The sequence below is a fragment of the Balaenoptera musculus genome, chromosome 8 (assembly GCF_009873245.2).
Source record: "Balaenoptera musculus isolate JJ_BM4_2016_0621 chromosome 8, mBalMus1.pri.v3, whole genome shotgun sequence".
Taxonomy (NCBI): domain Eukaryota; kingdom Metazoa; phylum Chordata; class Mammalia; order Artiodactyla; family Balaenopteridae; genus Balaenoptera; species Balaenoptera musculus.
In genome coordinates, this window is record NC_045792.1 from 94406366 (window position 1) to 94421898 (window position 15533).

The window sequence follows — 15533 nt, forward strand, 5'->3', positions numbered from 1 at the left end:
TGAGGGCCCCTGCAGATTTTTTTCTTTGTTATTATTGACATACATATTAAAAAGGCACATATTATAAGAGCATGGCTCAATATATTTTCACAAACTTAACACACCCAAGGGGCCAGTACCCAGATCCAGAAATAGAGCATGGCCAGCACCCTAGAACCCCCTTTTCTGCCCATTTCTATAATAATTCTTTGCAAGGATAACCAGTAACACCTGTAACCACCATAGTTTTGCCTATTTTTAACTATATAAATTAAACCATACGGCATGTAGTCTTTGGGGTCTCGTTTCTTTTCTCAGTATTATGACTCATCTATACTAAGCATGCAGTTGTGGTCCAGTCTCACTTCTGCATAGTATTCCATCCACCGAGCTATTTTTTGAACATAGAGAAGTGTAATGAAAATCGCACGGCTCCCTGTAATCAGCAGGACAAGTGAATGAATGTGCTAGATTTCTTTGCTTTTGCTTAGAATGACAGCAAAGAACCCATGTGTTCACCCTGGTTATCACATAACCTGTGTGTATTAGAAAAACTAGGAAAATGAATGAATTATCATACAATACATGCAGTATGTTTGGTAGACAAAATCTTTCAAATGGGAATCAGAAAAAATTAAAACAGAGGTGTTTCATGGTTGAAATATTGGGGCCCTTATTGCTCAACTGGTCGATTGATTGATTCCTTCATTCATCGAATGTGCATCAAGTGACACATATGCCTGGTGTTCAGTCTTTAATTTGGATTCCTCCTTCCTCCCAAATAGTTGGTTAGATCTCAGTATCTACTGACAAGTGGGTAAAGATGGAAGAATCTTAGTTATTATCTTCTCTGGCAATTTCTCAGCTAAATGAGTATGAAGAGTTCCTTTAGAAATTTTTTAAGTGACTTTTTTTCTCTTTAGCAAAAAGAAAACAGAAACTCTCTTTAACATAAGCCCCGCAACTAACCACTAGTGATATCCCAATATGTATTCTCCCAGATCTGTATGTGCAAATCCGTATAGCTAAATATACATTTTTATATGGAATTATTTTGTATCTATCTTTGCAACTTTCATTTAAAAAATAGACTTTCTTATTATTTTTTTAAATAAATAAATAAATTTATTTATTTATTTGTTTGTTTGGCTGTGTTGGGTCTTCGTTGCTGCACGCAGGCTTTCTCTCTATTTGCAGCGAGCGGGGGCTACTTCTCGTTGCGGTGTGCGGGCTTCTCATTGCGGTGGCTTCTCTTCTTGCAGAGCACGGGCTTTAGGTGCACAGCCTTCAGTAGTTGTGGCTCGCGGGCTCAGTAGTTGTGACTCGCAGGCTCTAGAGCTCAGGCTCAGTAGTTGTGGTGCACAGGCTTAGTTGCTCCGCGGCATGTGGGATCTTCCAGACCAGGGCTCGAACCCGTGTCCCCTGCATTGGCAGGCAGATTCCCAATCACTGCACCACCAGGGAAGTCCCTAGACTTTATTTTTTAGAGCAGTTTTAGGTTCACAGGAAAATCAAGCAGAAAGTAGAGGGTTTCCCTGTGCTCCCTGGCCCCCACCCCCAGAACCTCCCCCACTATGGACAGCAGCATTAGTCAGAGGACTAGCCCAGACTCCAAGAGCTGGGGGTGTGCTTGGACCCATCAGTCCTCAGCTATGTGGCCAGTCCAGTGGCCACTCCAGCAGGCATTCAACTGTTGGTTACATAGTTAAAACCAGAGGCAGGTACATTTGTTACAAATGCTGAACCTACACTGACATCATTATCATCCCAAGGCCACAGTTTACATTAAGGCTCACTGGTGCTTTACATTCTGAGGGTTTGGACAAATGTATAATGACATGTATCCACCATTATAGTATCATACAGAGTAGTTTCACTGCCCTAAAAATCCTCTGTGCTCTGCCTATTCACCCTTCCCACCCTCTTACCCCTGGGAACTACTGATCTTTTTACTCTCTCCATAGTGTTGCCTTCTCCAGAATGTCATAGAGTTAGAATCACACAGCATGTAGCCTTTTCAGATTGGCTTCTTTCACTTCATAACTTTCAGTTTTTCTTTAACAGTATGTTGAGCCTGTGTTTCCGTGTCAATAAATATTCTTCTAAAGCACTGTTAATTGCTGTGTAATATTTCATTGTGTGTTATGTATTAACTTCTCTCCTGTTTTCGAGGTTTAAGTTATTTCCTGTTTTTTGCTACTAAAAATAGTGTTGCAGAGGACAGCCTTGTGGGTAAATCTTTGCACACAACTTAATTATGTCCTTAGGATAAATTCCTAGATTTGGGACTGCTCCTACAAAGGTTTTGCTCATTTCAAGGCGTTTCATATGCATTGCCAAATTGCCCTGCAGAAAGATTACACCGATTTCTATTCTAACTAGTAGGGTATGTAGGGTATTTCCCCCACACACTTGCCAACTCTGACTAATATCAAGATTTTTAATCTTTGCCAATTTAATAGAGGAGAAATGATATTTATTTGTTTTAACTTATATTTATTTGAGTATTAGAGTTTTGTGGTTTTCCATAAAGCATATTGGCCATTTGTCTCTTTTCTTTTGCAGATTGCTTTTTCACGTTCTTTTCCATTTTTTTTTCCATTGGGATAAGCATCTTTATAGTATAGATTTATTGAAAGTGTTTCTCTATTAAGGGTATTGACTACTCGTGAAGGCCCTCTTTTATTATTATTTTTTAAAATAAATTTATTTATTTATTTATTTATTCTTGGCTGTGTTGGGTCTTCGTTGCTGCGTACAGGCTTTCTCTAGTTGCGGCAAGTGGGGGCTACTCTTCGTTGTGGTGCGTGGGCTTCTCACTGCGGTGGCTTCTCTCGTTGTGGAGCACAGGCTCTAGGTGCGCGGGCTTCAGTAGTTGTGGCATGTGGGCTCAGTAGTTGTGGCTCACGGGCTCCAGAGCGCAGGCTCAGTAGCTGTGGTGCACGGGCTTAGTTGCTCCGCGGCATGTGGGATCTTCCCGGACCAGGGCTCGAACCCGTGTCCCCTGCATTGGCAGGCGGATTCTTAACCACTGCACCACCAGGGAAGCCCAAGGCCCTCTTTTAATGTCAAAAAAATTTCACCAACATGCTCACCTGATGTGTGCTACACTTTTAAAATAATAAATAAAATGGACAATAAGAAGAACTAATATCTATAGAGTACCTATTGTATGCCAGGCACTATGCTCTGTAAAACAGCCCTATGAGATAGGATCTGATATCTGTCCCATTGGACAGATGAGAAAACCGAGGTGGAGCAGGTAGTGAATTTTCTCAAGGTTACACAGCTTGTTGAGGGCTGTGCTGGTATCAGTTGGTTAACAAAACACATGGTGCCATAGGGCTTCTATGAATCAATAACAGTGTTAAATAAATTTACTTTTAGTTCCTCACAAAAGTACCTACATACATTTGCAAATCTGTCTTATGCATAAGTTCAAGGCATATAATCTATTCTTTCCATAGGCAGTGCTTGCTGGACATATAAATCCAACAACTCTCTGTAATAATTCCGTGCTTTCCCCCAATTATCCCCATGGTTTACTGTTAAGAACCATGTTGGAACTTTAATTTTTCAGGAAGGGGAAACTGAGGCTCAGGGCCAGGCAGGAACTTGCTCAGGATCACCTAAAAAGTTTATTGCACAGGGCCTTCCCTGGTGGCACAGTGGTTAAGAATCCGCCTGCCAATGCAGGGGACATGGGTTCGAGCCCTGGTCCGGGAAGATCCCACATGCGGCCAAGCAACTAAGCCCGTGCGCCACAACTACTCAGCCTGTGCTCTAGAGCCCGGGAGCCACAGCTGCTGAAGCCCGCGCGCCTAGAGCCCGTGCTCCGCAACGGGGGAGAAGCTACCGCAATGAGAAGCCCGAGCACCGCAAGGAAGAGTAGCCCCCGCTCGCTGCAACTAGAGAAAAGCCCGCGCGCAGCAACAAAGACCCAACGCAGCCAAAAATAAATAAATAAATAAAAGTTTATGGCACAGTCAGGACTGAGACCCAAGGCTTGGGATACCCAGCCCAGGTCACTGTGTAACTCGGGCCAGCCCCCTCACTGCGTGTCCCTTTGTCATCGGGGAGACAACACAGAATGCTGTGGGGGTACAAGAGCAGATCTGCCAGATTCTCATGGTGCCAGCCTCTAGGGTACCCAAGTGGGTACAGGCCCCTGGTCCTCTGGCCACACTGGCTGCCGGGCATTCCAGGACCCTGGCAACCTGCCAAGAGTGAAAACAGAGCTGCAGGCTCCTGAGCCGCATTCTGCCCCCTCCTCTTGGGTCTGCATCTCATTGCTGGGTTTGCAACATGCCTAATCTCTGCGGGTGCAGACTCAGAGGAGCCAGCTGAGAGGGAGCATTGCCAGCAGCTTGGAGTCCTCTATGAGGCCTGCTGACCGCCACCCCCCCCTCCCCTAAGCCCCTCTCTGGGCAAGCAGGGCCAGAGCAGTCTGCAGAAACAGTTGCTGGAGCTTCACCTGGCTCGGGCCTTACTGTGCCCGCTGAGCTGGACGTAATGAAGGACACAAGCCCGTGTTCTCCCTCTCTTCCCAAATGGAAGTTCATTCAGTCCTGCCACATCCCATCTTCTCCCTCCCTGCTCCCATGGCCTTCATTACAGACACAGAAAGGAGTTGTAATACACACCAGTTATGTAAGTGAGAGTTGATTCTGGTTCTCCAGGCAGCTGGACCCCTCCAAGAATGAAAAGAACTTAATTGTGCAGCCAGTCAATAAATAGGTATCAAATAATGAGTACTTTGTAACCCATCGTGTTTCCCTTTTTGCCTTAGCTGCCAGGAGGCTCAGAACTGAATGGAAAGCTAGATCATTAAACATCTTACCACAGATTCTGGGTATAATTGGCATCACTCCTCTCCATGAGGTCCCTCGTTGTTCAACTGTCCTGTTGAGTATGAGTTTATGTTATAAATCGTCACAATTTTTTTAATGGGATGAAGGTGGGATGTAAATGAAAAATAAGACATGAAAGTAAGTGGCCCACAGACATCTCTACTTTGAGATTCAAATGAATGCTTTTTTTTTATAAGGGAATGTTTTCCCCAGGGCCATTTAAGACTTAGAAAAATGTCTGTGTGCCTTTTCCCTCTGTCTCTCTGAGTCTCCCTCTCCCTTTCCACCTTCTTTTTTCTCTGATTTCCTCTCCTCTCCCTCTTCCCCTCCAGCCTTTATTCTCTTACTATTGCCTACTTCTCCCTCCTTTCCTTCCCCCCCAGTCTCTCTTCCCTCCATCCCCCCTCTCCTTTCTCTTCCTGCTCACCCCCTTGCCTCTGGCAGCCAGTTTACTATTAATATCCCTTACAAACCCTTAGCACTTGGCTCTTTCCAAGACCTTGACCCAGCCTTTGTCTCAGTGATTTCTCTGGGACAATTTTGATTATTTCCATTTTACCAAGGAAGACACTAAGGCCTAGAGAGTTGAAGTCATATGCCCATGGTTGCACAGCTTATGCTTTACACTTACTATCAAATTCAGGCTCTAGGCCTCAGGAGTCTAATCCCATCACACTCTCACTGTCCCTCACTGCCTCTCGGTGCCAGCCTCCCCCACCTTGCCTGGCAGAGGTCACGAGAAAGTACCCCATGAAGAGGGTTCAAAACAATAACCCACCCACCCTATCTCCCCCTCTGAGGTCTCTTACAGAGTTGAGATACTCAAAGGGGCCAGAAGGACATATTGGTGGGAGACAGTGAGTTATGACATGGGTCATTTGGCCATGAATTCACTTGGTAAATATTTATTGAGAATATGCTATGTGATAGGCAAGGCTGAGACCCGGGTAAGGCAAGCAAGGCACCTAGGGGTGCAAAAATTGAAGGAGGCACTCAGTCTCAGGTGCCAATCCTGCAAGCTCATGACCCTGAGAATGGGTGCCTCCTTAAAGTTTATGCCCTAGCATATGGCTTGTCTTTCACTTGTTCTGCCCTGACGTCAGGCACTCACTGTTACAAGTGCTGGCCATTCAGTGGTGAGCAAAAAGGCCTGCCCTCTGCCCTTGGGGAGCTTCTAATCTATTATGGGAAACAGATATTCATCAAATAATCATACTAACAGAAGACTGCTCTAAGAGTGACAAGTGCCATGAGGAAAGGGACATGAGAGCATATTATGGGGGGGGGGGACAGTGAGGGCTGAAGAATGGGTAGGAGTTTTCCAGGTGTGTTCCAGGTGGAATACACAGCAAGTTCACAGGCCCCCCCCGGCAGGGTGGAGCATGGCATACAGGTGAAGCTGGGGGAGGCCAGAGGGGCTAGAACAGGAGAGCTCAATGCAAAATGGTCCCAAGCGGTCAGTTCCTATTATAGTGCCAGAGTCTGCAAATGATTGACTTAAAATAAGTCCAATCCAAACGGAGAGAATTCAAAGCCTCTCCTTAATGATGCTGCACATACCCATCTTCTTGATGAGCTTTCTTCAGTGGATGTATAGAGACGGTGCCTAGCTCCCTAGCTCCCTCCAAACATGTCTCTGTCTGTTTAATAGAGCAACGTCTGTGATAGAATCTAATACTTGACACATTTTCCCAATGAAGAAATGGAAGCACAGAGAAGTTAGATAGCCTGCTGCCTAGGTCAGCTCGGGCTGTCATAACAAAATGCCATAAACTGGGTGGCTTACATACCAGACACTTATTTCTCACAGTTCAGGAGGCTGGGAAGTCTAAGATCAAGGTGCTGGCTAATTTGGTTCCTGGTGAAGGCTCTCTTCCTGGCTTGCAGACTGTTGCCTTCCTACTGTCCTCACCTGGTGGAGAGAGAGGGGGCGCTCTGGTGTCTCTTCCCCTTCTTTAAGGGCACCAGCCCTATTAGATTGGGGCCCCATCCTTATGACCTCATTTAACCTTTATCACCCCCTCACAGGCCCTGTCTCCAAATACAGGCATACTGCGGGTTAGGGCATCCAACATAGGGATTATGGATTTTTTTTTTTTCCTGGGGGGGCACATACAAACATTCAGTCCTTAACACCTGCCCAGGGTCACATAGCCAATAGCTGGCGTTTGAACACAAGCAGTGGGCTCGGGGAGCCCAGGCTCCTAAACTCTAGACCAACTGCCTCAGGATGTGTTGCCTATAAATGTTGTCCATGCGGTTGAGAAGTGCTCCTTAGGGCAGGGGTGTTCAGTGACGGTTTATAAATCCCCTGGGTCCTGCCCCCACCTGGCAGCTGCACCTATGGGTTGAGTCCTGAACCCACCCCAGGGTGATTCGGGTGATCCTTCTAGAAGAAGACTGGGCTGAGGGTGTGGCATGAAAGTGAACCAGTCCTGAAACAAAACGCTTACATTTCGGGGTCCTGCTGTTTTCCATTTACTCAGAGGAGGCCCTAGGCACCAGTGCAGACTTCGCCAGGAATGGGCTGCGTGACCTTGCGCGAGTCACTGGATGTCTTCCAGCCCTAGGTTCCTGCCTCGCTGACCCCCAACCCCTGCCCACCTCACGGGTGGCTGGGGGGCCATTTCGTGGGCTTTGAGGTCAGCCAAGCACCAACCTTGGGGCCCCTCGCAGACGCCGGTCCCCACCCTAGGCCGCGCAGGTGGGGAAGGGGCGGGCTTGCGGTGCGTGGCCGGCGACTTGGGTGGCGGTGGCGCTCTGGCCGCGCCGAAGGACGCGCTGCCGCCGTGCCGAGTGGGCTGCGGAGGCTGGGAGGGCGCGCGGTGGGCCGCGGGGCCCAGCCTCTCCGGCGCTATCATCCTCACCAGACGCCCGCGAGGCGCCCCCCGGCCCGCGTGGGGGACGAGACCCGCGGGAGGGGCTGGAATTCCTCCCAGGCGGGGCCCCCTCCCGCCGCCCCTCCCGGGCGCCCGCTTCCTCCCGCTCCCCGCGCGCCCCCCTCCCGGCCGCCAGCCAACTGCGTGCCCCCGGGGCCGGCAAGAAGCCACATGCCCCCGCAAGGAATGCCGGGCCTGGCGGGCGGGGGGCGGGCGCTGGGCAGGGCCGGGCTGGGCAGGGAGCGCCCCGCCGGGAAGGTTGGTGAGAGGGAGAGAGCGAGCCTGCGCCCTCCCCGGCCCCCCGCGCCGCCCCTGCTCCCGGCCGGTGCGCCGTGCCGGCCGGATCTCGGGATCTCACACTTTCCCAGCCGGACACGCAGCCGGGATGACCCGCGGGTTTCAGGAGCTGGGGGTTCCCGGGGGGGGGGGGAGGGGGGGCTGGGGCGGGGCTTCTCGGCCCGGCCCGGGCCTCCCCCGCCCCCCTCCGCGCGCCCCCAGTCCCCGCCGGCTCGGAGAAGGGGGCAGGCCGTCACGTTTCCCCACACCCCTCCCCGCTGCCGGCGGCTTTGGGGCCCCGGTGGGGAGCAGGGGGCTGATTAGCCGAGGAGCAGGGGTGTGGCCAGCGGGGCCCCGGGTAGTGAGTCACACACGCTGCTCGCCCAGTCCGGGGGCCGAGCGCGCTCCCAGCCCGAGCTGAGCGCTGTCCTGGCCCGAAGAGTGTCCCCGGGCTTGGCATGAGGACCCTGGGGTGCCAAGGGAGGGGCTGAAGCCCAGCGCGGTGGTGGAGGAGGGCGGTAAGCTGCGGGCTAGGGAGACTCCCCTAGAGAGAGCTGGGTGGGGCCTGGAGTCAGGGCCGGCCCACACGGGGACCCCCAGGCCCCGCCTGTACCTGCTCTGAGCTGGCAAAGCGAGCCTGGCTGCATTCCCTGGCAGCCCCTGGGTGAGGGGCTGTGCAGCCAGGCGCTCAGGGCCCATTTCATCTGCCTGCCCCCTTTGGCCCCAGCTGGACTTGAGTCGATCCCTCCCCTGCTCCCCATTGCAGAGTTCTGTGCAGAGGCTCCTGTGGGTCCCTCATACCCTTTGCCCTTTGGTCTTGGGGTCCAGGCTGTGCTTCCCAGCCCTGCCTCCTGGCCTGAGCTACTCCTGGCCCCTGACCCCATGGGGCTGGTGGCTCCAGTCGTCCCCAGGACCAGCCCGGGATAGAAATGGCATTTCCTCTTGGCCGGGCTACAGCTGTTTTTGTTGTCTGTGTTCTCAAGCGCTTCCTCTGGGGATGGCAGGGGGGGTAACCAGGCTCCAGGAGACCCCCGCTTGCCCTCTCTGCCACTCACCCCTCTTCCCCTGTCTCTTTGATCCTCTTCCTGTGCTGGTCCCGCCTTCGCGTCCCCAGGACAGAATGACTGAGAACATGAAGGAGTGCTTGGCGCAGACCAAGGCGGCCGTGGGGGAGATGGTGACGGTGGTGAAGACAGAGGTCTGCTCACCGCTCCGCGACCAGGAGTATGGCCAACCCTGGTGAGGCCCCAGTGTGGGGACAGGCGAGGGAGGAGGGGGGGCATTGCTGCGCTGGGTTGATGGGGGACCCTGGGAAGACATCCCATGCTTTACTCATCTTCCATACTCTGCTTTGGGCGACTCCTAGGACCAGGGGTGAGCACAGGCACTAGAAAAACCCAAGCAGTGGCCCAAGAAGGACTGAACCCAGGTCTCAGGACTCCTACCTTTCCACTACCCACTGCACTGAACAAGCAGGTGGGCTAGGGTTCCTCCACCTGCCTCACATCCGGCCACGTCCTCGGTTTCCCTGCCCACCAGCCTCTCACTCTGATCGCTTTGTGCTTTCTCTACTGGCCCCTGTCCTGGCCAGCTCTAGGAGACCAGACCCCTCCGCCATGGAAGTGGAGCCCAGGAAACTGAAGGGGAAGCGTGACCTCATCATGCCCAAAAGCTTCCAGCAAGTGGACTTCTGGTGTAAGTGGAGCTTGGGGCTACTCCTGGCCACTCCGCGTGCCCTTCACCCGCCCACCCCCCATCCCATCTCTGCTTAGGGAATTTGCAGTGAGAATACTGAAGATAGGCACTCACCTGTTATGTACCAGACACAGGTCCAGGCCTCAGTTAATCCTCACCATTAGCCACTGAGGTGTCCATTATTTGGTCCCATTTTCCAGGGGGGACACTGAGACTTGGTGAGGGTTAAGTACCGCCTCCGTCAGGTCCCACAGCTCACAGATGCACAGCTGCAATTCAAACCCAGACCTATTGGACTCCAGTCATGATCTTTCTTCTATTTTTTCAGACTGACTTCCTTGGTGTTGGTGGGTGTGTCCTTTGAGTCCCCAGGGAGGGGAGTGAGTTATCACTACTGAAGACTCAGGGGCCTGTGACTGGCTGGGGTGGAGCCAGGGCTGGGACTCCCGAGTCCCATGCTGTGTACTTTCCACTGGCTTAACGCTGACCCCCATGGAGGGTGGGCCTCCCATCAGCCCCTCAGCCACCTCCATGGGGGTCCTACCTCCCAACTGAGGCTCTCTTTCCTCTTTCCATCCCTCCAGTCTGCGAGTCCTGCCAGGAGTACTTTGTGGATGAGTGCCCGAACCACGGTCCCCCGGTGTTTGTGTCCGACACGCCGGTGCCTGTGGGCATCCCAGACCGGGCGGCCCTCACCATCCCCCAGGGCATGGAGGTGGTCAAGGAAGCCAGTGGGGAGAATGACGTGCGTTGCATAAATGAGGTCATCCCCAAGGGCCACATCTTCGGCCCCTATGAGGGGCAGATCTCCACCCAGGACAAATCAACTGGCTTCTTCTCGTGGCTGGTGAGTGTCTCCCGGGCTGTGCCTCGGAAAAGGGTGCCACGAACATGGAAGGAAACCAGCAGGGGGAGCCATACGCTGGCCCAGCCTGGCCCAGAGCTTTTCTGCCATCACTCCTGGACACGTGGATGATGGATCTGGCTGTCCCCTTGCCCCTGTGACCCTTGGTGGCCGAGGGCCATGCGGAGGAGCCCCATCTGGCGGTAGTCAACAGAGTCAGTGGTGGGGCAGTTTCTCCATGAGTCCTCATGCGTGTGTCTGGCAGGCCATTCTATGACACTTATGAAGGGTTTTCCCCAGCCCTCCTCTGGCGTGGGTGACCTGGAGCTGGGGACTGTGGCGATGCATAGCATGACGTTCAGCTAAAAAAGCAGTAATACCCAATGCTAGAGGCAAAGCTTCCAACAAGACAGGCACGGTCCCTGCCCTCTGGGAGTGGACAGTCTGGTGGGGAGCACAGGCAGTGAACAAATACGTGCACATGTGACAATTGCTATTGAAGGGGGAACACGGGACGCTCTGGGTACGCAGGGAGATGGCAGCGTTCACAGATCTCTGGGACTTGGGGCCTGGAGCCTGAGTTCATCATGTCAGCCAGGTTTGCTAATTACTATCTAATGTGACCTTGGATGAGTCATTGAACCTCTCTGTGCCAGGATAATCATAGCTGATGGTGAAGATGAAATGAGTTAATGCTGCAAAGTTCTTAGAATGGTGCTTGCCTTTAGTAAGCACGCAGTGACTGTCAGCTATTATTGTTGTTCTTGGCCTACTTGAGGGGTTTGGGCAAGATTTCCTCTGGTCTGAGACTTGAAGAATGAGTAGCAGTTAGTAGAAGGGGGATGGAAAAATGCTCCGTGTAGGCAGAACAGCTGAGAGAGAGGAACCTCAAGAAGTCTGGGGGGGTGGGGGGTGGCAGCAGCAGTGAGCCTGAGAGGCAGAGCGGCGAGAGCTGGCGGGAGAGGGAGGTGGGAGCCAGATCGTGCTGTGTTTCATAGGCCGCGACAAGTGCATGCTTCATCCTGTGGGCCACCAGAACGTTTCAAGCCATCGGAACGTTTCAAGCAGAGGTGTGACATGGTAGGTTGCAGAATGGCGAATTGGGATTCTAGGTAAAAGGCTGGAGTGAGGGTTCACATCTGGAATGATGGTGGCTTAAACTCAAGTGCTAGAGGTGGGCACATTTGAGAGAGATTTAGGGGGGAGAATCCCCAAGACTCGTTGATAGACAGGATGTGAAGGTGAGGAAGAGGGATTTTCAGATTCGAAAAGGAAGGATTACCAATGATGACTTTCAGGCACCAAACTTGAACATGGATAGGGGGACATGGGACAGTAGAGAGAGCCAGGCTGGGGGTAGGAAGATGATTCATTTATCATTAAATAAACACCTCTTGAAGGTCTGCTTTGTGCCAAGCACTGGGCTGGCTCTGGGGACGCAATGGTGGACCAGATCAGACATCAGTCCTGCCCTCATAGAATTTACTGTGGGGAAGATGGAAGGAAGATGATGCTTATAAGATAAGCATCAATAAATGTAACATTATGGCTCTGAAAGGTAATGGAGAGACAGTGGGGCTAGGAGAAAAGTGATCAACCAAGGGATTTGATGGGGCCAGAAGTCGGGGAAGGCTTCCTAATAGTTGAGCTGTGATTGAAGGAAGAGAATTCCCACCAGGTGATGATTGGTGAGGGGCATCAAGATGGATGGAAGAACATGAGCAAAGGTCCTGTGGCAGAAGAGAGCACAGTACGTTTGAGCAACTGGGAGGTCAGTGTGCCTGGAGTGCAGCAAACATGGGCCTGGAGAAGACAGCAGCTCGGTCATGTAGGGCCCAGTGGGCCAAGCTGGGACTTCCGTTCTCCATTTTAAGAACAGCGAAAAGCTTTCATTTATGTTTTGAAAGGGTGACTTTGGCTGCAGGCTGGAGAACTGATGGGGTAGAGACATCGGTCAAGAATGGATGTCTGCACCCCAGTCAGAGGGCTGTGTTTGTTCTTGAAGTTGGTGACGGTGGAGGGTTGAGCTAGGGTGGGGCAGAGACATGCAGACAAGTGAACTGGTTTATGAACTGTTTCAGAGATGAAAGAGATTTGACTTGGGAAGAGACCTATTGGCCCAAGTAAGGGACAGGGAAGTGTCGTGAACACCTCCTGCAGCGTTCCTCTCCCTACAGGTCAGGAATGGTGAATTTCTGTGAGAAATGGGGAATGCCAGAAGGGGACTGGGTTGAGGGGAAGATCCTGATTTGGGTTTTGGGCTTGTTGAGTTTGGAGAGATGCCTTGGATATATATCTTGTTGAGTGAGGCCAAGATATCCAAGTAGTGATATCAACTAGGCAGCTTTATATATACGGGTTCAGAGCTTGGAAAGGACGTCTGGAGATGTTACTTAATGAGTCACCTGTGCATAGGTGATCAGTGGGGCCAGAGGGCTGGAGGGCAGCCCCCAGGGAGAACGGGCTGAGCGAGAGGTAGAGCAGCCTAAGGACTAAGCTTTGAGGAACTTCAACGGTGAGCGGTCCAGAAGGGGAGTTTGATCCTGCAGGGGAGACAGAGCAAGAGTGGCCTGAGGTGGGAAGGCCAGAATGTCCAACAATGTCCAACTCTGCTGAGAAGCCAAGCAAGAGAAGGGCTCAAAAGCGTTTGCTGGATTTAGTGCCAGGGAAGTCATTGGTGACTTTAGCAAGAGCTGTTACTATAAGCCAGTGGTTGTTAACCTGGGGCAGTTTATACCCCCCGCCCCCTTTCTGGGGTAGTTGGAAATGTCTGGAGATTTTTTTTTTTGCCGTCACCACTGAAGATGGAGATATGCTACTGGCATCTAGAAGTAAGAGGCCAGGGATGCTGGTAAACCGTTTATAATACATAGGACAGCCTCCTACAACAAAGAATGATCTGGCCTCAGTTGTCAACAGTACCAGGGCTGAGAAATCCTGCAGAAGAGTAATGAGATGGGAACCTCATTGGAATGGAGGTGACTGGTATAGTCACTTCTCAGAAGTTTGATTAGAAATAAGTGGAGGAGAGAGGAAGGGTGATGGCTGAGGGAAGACTGGGGTCAAGGGAGTTTGTTAATGAGACATTAACTTCCTTAAAAAACCCAGTGGAGGGAGTCCAGCTGAAGAAATGATTGAATATACAGTAGAGATAAGGCGTGATGGGTAAGCTTTTATATTACCTAAGAAGGTTCACATGGAGACACTGGCTGTAGAAAGGAGGTGGGCCAACATTTTTTCTGTCCCTGGAGGGGGACAACCTAGAGATTTGGAGCAGGTGAAGGGAGGTAACTATAGTAGGCCAAACAATGGCTCTCCAAAGATGGCCATGTCCAGATCCCTGGAACTTGTGAATGTGTTATCTTATATGGTAAAAGGAACTTTGCACATGTGATCAAGTTGAGGATCTTGAGATGGAGAAATTATCCTGGCTTATCGGGGTGGGACCAATGCAGTTACAAGCATCTTTATAAGAGGGAGGCAGGAGAGTTAGAGTCAGAAAGAAAAGATTGGAAGACCCTATGCTGCTGGCCTTGAAGATGGAGAAGGAGCCAGGAGCCAAGGCATGCAGAGTCTACAAAAGGCCAGGAAACGGATTCTTCCTTCAAGCCACCTGAAAAAAACTCAGCCCTGCCAACACCTTGATTTTAGGAATCCTTACTTCCAGAAAAGGAAGACAATAAATTTGTGTTGTTTTAAGCCACTGTGCTTGTGGCCGTTTGTTATAGCAGTAGTAGGACACTAATCCAGTGGGCTTATGTGTTTGGGGGGACATCTGCTAAAATGTGCAGAGAGATGGAGAGAGGTAGCCTGAGACTGAGGAGGAGGCGAGTTCAGGTTGGGTAGGGTAGAGATGGAGGTGCCCTCGAGATGCCCAGGTGGCGCTGTCCCGAGGCACGTCGGTGTGTGTGGGTCTACAGCCGAGGGCAGATGCCTGGGTATGGAGGGAAAACCAAGCGTATAAATGTATGCAGCTGAAGCCCTGGGAAGGGTTGAGCAGTGGGGTCAGTGCTGCAGAGGGCGAGAAGCTTGAGGATCGAGAGCCCATTGGCACACAGGTCTTGGCGTCCTTGGCAGGGGCAGTTTCATGGGTGGCAGCCACATTGCTGTGGATTGAGATGTGAGTGGGAGGTGAGGAGGGGGAGCCAGCAAGGGTGATTGGCTTGTTTTCAAAGTCTGGGTGCTCATTGAGCAATTATTATATGCCAGGTGTATACCACATTCTCCCACAAAACAGTCCCGCAGGTGGAGGTGGCTGCCTTTCTCGTTCAGATAAGGGAACCTGGGACTGAAGAGGTCAAGCAAGCAGCCCCAACTCCCATAGCTAGTACCTGACAGACCTTGGGTTCCTTCAAAGACAGCATCCCTCCGTGATGCCTGGGGCTTTAAGGAGTTCCATCGTGGGGAGACATGCCTAAGGAGGGGGAGCAGTGAATGTGGTTATGTGTCCAAATTCAATCTATCCTCACAGACACAGAGCAACTCCCATGCACTGGGCACTGAGCAGGAAGTTCTGGAGGTAACACAAATACATGAAGTTTGCCCTCTGTTTTTATAGAGCCTTTGGTTCAGCCACAGGGAGGGGGGACTGAGGTAGATGGGAAAGGAGGAGGCCTATTCCCAGCCCAGAGTGTTGCTGGTGATTGTGGTGCTGCAGTAGGTTGTAAGGGTAGGGAGAAGGGGAGTTGGCTGGGCAAATGGGGGATGGGTTTTGAAGGGTGGGTAGGAGTTCAGCAGAGGAGGCTGATGCCTTCTCAGCCTGCGGGAAAATCCCAGGGGAGAAAATTTAGTGTCATGCCCAGGGAAGGGCTAGTAGGATCCCCTTCTTTCCCACCACAGTCTACCCCTTGGGACAGCCCAGCCGGGAAAGCTTGGAGTCTCTAAAGCAGGTAGCATCCCCAGGTTCGTGGTCTGGCATGGGTCTGGGTCTGGAGAAAAGGGATAATAGGAAGCTCTGGAGTTTGCAGTGTGGTCATAGACCAGCTCCATCTGGTCCTGGCCTGTTGTTCA

General features: G+C 51.6%; 1 protein-coding gene and 1 long non-coding RNA gene across 5 annotated transcripts in view; one reads left to right on the forward strand and one right to left on the reverse strand.

Moving 5' to 3' along the window:
* Positions 1-15533, forward strand: part of PRDM11 (PR/SET domain 11) — an 81654-nt gene that overhangs the window by 24995 nt on the left and 41126 nt on the right. For 3 of the 4 annotated variants that reach the window (XM_036862203.1, XM_036862200.1, XM_036862202.1), the window contains exons 1-4: positions 8423-8502; positions 9099-9223; positions 9576-9679; positions 10264-10526. In XM_036862203.1, the coding sequence (XP_036718098.1) occupies positions 9105-9223; positions 9576-9679; positions 10264-10526 (486 nt within the window). In that variant the 5' untranslated portion in view covers positions 8423-8502; positions 9099-9104. Of the gene's footprint in view, positions 1-8422; positions 8503-9098; positions 9224-9575; positions 9680-10263; positions 10527-15533 lie in introns of those variants that run through there. The other variant, XM_036862201.1, reaches the window with a different exon arrangement.
* Positions 2957-6657, reverse strand: LOC118900044. The gene is made up of 3 exons (XR_005021037.1): positions 6620-6657; positions 4820-4881; positions 2957-2983 (listed from the first exon to the last, which is right to left on the reverse strand). It is a non-coding gene; the product is annotated as an uncharacterized LOC118900044 (long non-coding RNA).